This window comes from Eufriesea mexicana, unplaced genomic scaffold (assembly GCF_001483705.2).
Source record: "Eufriesea mexicana isolate 0111107269 unplaced genomic scaffold, ASM148370v2 scaffold571, whole genome shotgun sequence".
NCBI lineage: Eukaryota > Metazoa > Arthropoda > Insecta > Hymenoptera > Apidae > Eufriesea > Eufriesea mexicana.
The window spans coordinates 102,917-108,668 of NW_016908756.1; the positions used below are offsets into that span (position 1 = coordinate 102,917).

Genomic DNA, 5,752 nt, shown 5'->3' on the forward strand with positions numbered 1-5,752 from the left:
TTTGTGTTTACATTTTTTCATAAAGCTTTATAGTATTTGGAATGAGAATTGACAGTAAATGACAGTAAATGGACGCATTAGGACATGAAGGTACAAGAAACTTGATCAGACAGGTGAGTAACTGTAATTCAATTAAAAATTAGAATTTTATTTAGTATATTTGAAATTACTGCAAAGTTTAAATTTAAATATTGTATTTAAGGGACAAAGAAGAATTATGATTTAAAAAACACATACAAAACAATTTATTAAAAATAACAGTAAACAAACATATTTACAGAACATATAATATATACAAAACACGATAACTGCAACGAGTATACAATCAGGTAGATGCGTCGCAGTTGCGAAACGCACGCGAGTAGTCATTAAAATAACTAAAACGTCACTCGTGATTACGACGAAGGTGTACGAACGATTGATCGTAAATTTTCGACAAGTATATACTCGACAAGTATACACTCTTCCTCGTTTCTAAAATTTTCTACAGATCGTTTCCTATTAACCAAATAATTGCAAATTCATTCCGCCAACGAAGAATGATATCATTTAACGTATACATTGACCCATTCCATTCAATGTGCTGTGAGACTCAGTGACGATACCAATTTCGTTCGATCGAATTTCTAAACTTTCCATTTCCACTGCTACGTTCAACAAACGAGTAACATAAATTTATAGTCTCTAAAAACGAAAGTGTAAATGATAAATGATCCCTGAAGTCCGAGGAGAGTTGAAAGAAGGTCGAATACCGAAAATCGTGGAGGGAAATCGGGACGATCGTTCTGAATTGGCGTTCTGTTATGTGTACTGGCAGTGCTGTGATGGATCGCGATAGAGGATCACGTGATGGTAACGATCGCGTGACGAGAGCGCGACTGGGGGACCACTTGGCCGCTACGAACTCGGAAGTCGGTCAAACTAACCGATCGGAAACACGACATTGGTCCGAAGATCGCACTTATTTCTTTTTGTGGTATCCCGAGAAGCCACCGCCGTGACCGCCACCGCCACCATAGCCGCCACCGCCACCATAGCCGCCACCTCCATGGCCACTGAAATAAGAATTTAGATATTTAGTTATATAGAATCTAATGTCAAGTAAATACTGCAGATATTAAAAGCAGGACAGAATGTTTCATTACCTGCTACCGAAGCCAGAAGATATGCTATTACTGATGACATGGTGTTCGATACCACTAAATCCTCCACCACCACTGCTTCCATAGCCACCTCCATGGCCACCACCAAATCCACCTCCTCCTCCAAACCCTCCGCCACCATGATGATCGTCAAATCCACCACCACCTCCTCCACCTCCTCCTCCTCCATGATGTGCATCAAATCCACCGCCACTACTTCCATAACCACCTCCGCCTCCGAATCCTCCTCCACCGTGGTGGTCATCGAGTCCACCGCCTCCTCCGAATCCTCCACCACCATGGTGTTCGATAATCGTTGCACCACCACCGCCTCCTCCTCCTCCTCCACCACCGTGGTGGTCGTCGAAACCACCACCACCTCCTCCAAATCCTCCACCACCATGGTGTTCGATGATAGCTCCACCACCGCCGCCACCATAACCTCCACCTCCTCCAAATCCTCCACCACCGTGGTGTTCAATGATAGCTATACCACCGCCGCCTCCATGACCTCCACCTGCTCCAAATCCTCCACCACCATGATGTTCGATGATAGCTCCACCACCGCCGCCTCCATAACCTGCACCTCCTCCAAATCCTCCACCACCATGGTGTTCAATGACAGCTCCACCACCGCCGCCTCCATGACCTCCTCCTCCTCCTCCTCCAAATCCTCCACCACCATGGTGTTCAATAATCGTTGCACCACTACCACCGTAGCCACCTCCTCCACCAAATCCTCCGCCACCGTGGTGATCGTCGAATCCACCACCGTGGCCTCCTCCAGATCCAGATATGATGACATCACCATGGCCGCCTAGAAAATTTTATTTAAATATTGATAAATGTATTTTTCATTTATTTTTGTACTATTGATATTTTTTTTTCTTGTTTAGTTATTTAGTAGAATGCATATATTTGGTAGGAGAGGAATAAATTAAAATTTTAGTAAGGTCACGGTCAACGTCCAACCTGATAAATCGATTCGAAAGATTCAATGGCAGATCGTGGTAAAGATCTACGCAGATGCATGTTATAAAGATTTATGACACTGCTCACACGTGTACATGAGTGCAGGACAAATTCTTGGCTCCAAAACGAGCCGGAAGTGAAAACTCATAAAACTAGTTCTACGACCGGTGTTAACGCTAGCGGTTAAAGAGAACGTGAGAAGATGTTTTATCATTATCTCTTATGGAATCACGAAATGCAAGCAGGATTTTCCGGTACTGTATAAACGATGATCATTTTCATAAATTATGCTCGAAATTCTCCTTTTTCTACATAAGTATCCTGATCTTTTTAGGTCTATAAACTCTTCCTTTTAGAGTATTAAAACACTTTTCTGCTTGGTCTGAAAGTTTACAAGAACAAGCACCACACGTGAAGGTGTAAATACAATTATTATTTTTTTTTTTTATTCCTGTTTGAATGTTTGATAAGAGTAATAGCAATTTTTATAAAATTTCAGGACAAACAAAAAATGTCTGTTTCTCAAAAAAAGAAAAGAAGTTTACATTTGTCGACCTTTATCAAGGAGAAGAAGACTATCTATTTAGTCTATTTGGACGCATTTTAAATTCTTGATCTGGATTATTACCTCCAAATCCTCCGCCACCCCCATGACCGCCTCCTCCAAAGCTGATATGTCCGCCAAAACTGCCACCACCGTGGCCACCTCCACCATAACCACCGCCGAACCCACCTCCTCCATGACCTCCTCCTCCGAAACCACCTCCAAATCCACCTCCTCCGTGTCCACCTCCATGGCTTGCTCCAGGTGAAGTAACTATTATGGTATGATCTCCACCACCTCCACCTCCGCCCCCCCCATGATCGTGTCCTCCATGATCTTCATATTTTATGACTTTCTTTTCCTGATGTTGAATTATCTCCGGTACGTGGATTCTGATGTGAACGCTAAAAAGTTAACGATTGAATATGGGTATGGCAATTATTATCATTTTAGTAATAATATGACTTAACATCTGTAGCTAAGTGTATATCGTATATTTGAAATGGTTAAGTACTTACTGTTCATGTCCGAATGTGGCAAAGGCAACGGTCAATGTCGTCGCGAAGATCAAACACCTCATCTGTAAATAGAAGAGATTGATATAGTCTCTAATGAACACAGTTGACATCTGAAAGTTTCCATTATTTATAGATGTTTATAAAAATATTTAGAAGTAATCTAACCTGTGAAAGTCTAAAATTCAATAGTCATTAATCAGAGAAAAATTTATCAATGAATTTAAAATCCTAATTTAAAATTCTGATTTATTAGGGTTCCTCAAGGTGCAAAGACAAATCTACATTATTCTTGCACCATAAATATGATTAATAAACTAGACATTCAATTCATTCAACATTCCTGATACAACCTAATACATCATTCCCTCCTGAGCAGTCTACCATTAGCCTGGTATCACAATACACAAATCAGTTACTTAACTAGCAACGCTAATTAGTTATTCAGTTACCCTAACACCACGAAAACACTCCACTACTCCATCATCGATCTAACCACCCCCCAGATCCACTAAACATGTCACAAAAATGTAATTCCATCCTCTCCATCATAGATCCATCAATCAAATCCAAAAAAAGTCTCATCAGCACAAGATCTCCTTGCTCCTTACACTGATTTCCAGCTGCATGATTCTCCGGCACCTTCTTGTCCCTTTACGGTCAGCTCGACTCGATGGTCAGGAACACACTGTCATATATATCCAGCAAGGATCCTGTCTATATATATAGCGAGTCCGAATGAAGTACCGGAAGAGAGGTACCCAACCAGCGGAGGAGATTCGAATCGAAGGTGGCCGTGTTCGAGCTCTCGTGCGCACGGGCCATGCTTCAAACCTATAAGCCAGATCAACAGCGTCATTCATATGTGTGTTAGTGCAGAAACGGCCGTGACCCAGAGCCGGCTACCAGAGAAATTCGCGCTCCGGGCGGTTTTCGGCGTTACTCCCCTCTGGGACAGTAACAAGCAAATCGCTGATGGTCGATCTTCTGGAACAAGGTCTTCTTCCGCAAGGAAATAAACAGGTGGATTGCTGTGTTTAGTTTCTAAGGATGTTTGATAACTAAAATAACGGTTGGTTCTCTGTAAATATAATGCAATTGAATTTTTGAAAACTTGAAAATTTGTTGGCGATTACCTTAGAAATTATTTTAATTTGATAATGTTTAGTTTTCTTCTAGGATTACGATTAGTGACTGGTGGAGTTAATCAAATTTTAGTTTTAGCAAGGTTCTTGTATTTTTCATGATACGAATAAATTACGGGTATGAACGTAAAGTGATTTGGGTCGTGTGGTAATAAGAACAGGTCGAACAGGTAAACGATGCAAATTGGAATTTGTTATCGCGAATTAAATTTTACGAGCAGTCGTCGTGGCATGGATAGAGAGATTGTGTGTATAAAGTAATTATCGCACGAGGCCGATGAGATTTCTAGAAATTGAAGCTTGGTATATCAGAAGTCACCGATGAAAGGTTTGTTTTATTTTGTGAAGTGAAAATTGGTCTTAAATAAGTTTAATTATATGAACCTCGACTTCTTGGCACTTTATGTAACGAAGAAGTAACGAATTGTAATGGAAGGTTTAGATAGTGTATTAGAATTTACAGAATTTCTCCATTTTGTACGTAATTTTTTAGTAAAATTAATTTTTCAATAAAAAGTAAACGTTATCACGTGATACGAGTTAATGTGTTGAATTTACTTCTTCAATATCGAGCTCAACAATGAGAAAAAGAATATAAAAAATACACGGAACAATGTGTATCCTAATTAAACGCGCGGAAGTATTTCCATAACAAAAACTGATTCCCACGAACCACAATAAACGCTATGAATTTCTTAATCCACTCTTTCACTTGCTCCTTTCCTTCTCCACGAACGTAGTGAATTCCATATTTAGAAAATCGTTTCACTACTTTTTATCGTTTCCTTCAGACAATATTTGTATCGTTTTATCAAATGGTATAAAATCCTTTTTTTAATTTTCATAATAAAATATTGTAGATTTGTCCAAATATAGTTCCTATAAAATAGCTTATATTTAAATAAAATAATTTATTATTCCAGACTTAAAAAATCAATAGATTTACCATTTAAAAATTCATACACATTTGTGCCATAGCAAAATTTTTTTCTTGAATATCAATTGCTAAGGATGATAGATAAAAAAATGACTGATATTAACCCATCAACAATATTTCAAACACCAATCTTAAAAAATAAAGAGAAAACAATTTAATGTAAAATAAATTTTGTTATTATATATAATATATGTGCATTACAATGAAACACTTTTTAAGCATGGTTAATCGTGATGAACGATAAGTCAAAATTTATATCGACTCATCAGTGAAGTTTTATATGTACCAATCAACTAAATTACCTTAATTAATTAAAAAGTATAAGTGCTCATTACTAAGGAAAAAACAAGAAAAATAGAAATCCAGAAGTGAATTCAAGATGGTCGAAACTTTTCCACTTATTTGTCTGTAGGACGTATCTCTCTCACATCCTCTTTTCCCGTGCGATATCGAAACAGGTATTCCAATGCGTCACGGAGAGATATCATCTACGCTCG

The 5,752-nt window shown here is 38.7% G+C and overlaps 1 protein-coding gene across 1 annotated transcript; it reads right to left on the minus strand.

Annotated features, from left to right (window-relative positions):
- Positions 1–771: 771 nt before the first annotated feature.
- LOC108546044 (glycine-rich cell wall structural protein 1.0) lies at positions 772–3,848 on the minus strand. Its single transcript, XM_017897963.1, has 6 exons — positions 3,785–3,848; positions 3,177–3,238; positions 2,743–3,062; positions 1,468–1,959; positions 1,146–1,431; positions 772–1,055 (listed from the first exon to the last, which is right to left on the minus strand). Exons 1-6 carry the CDS (start codon positions 3,800–3,802, stop codon positions 962–964), a joined length of 1,272 nt encoding a protein of 423 aa, XP_017753452.1. The 5' UTR covers positions 3,803–3,848; the 3' UTR covers positions 772–961.
- Between the last annotated feature and the right edge of the window lie 1,904 nt (positions 3,849–5,752).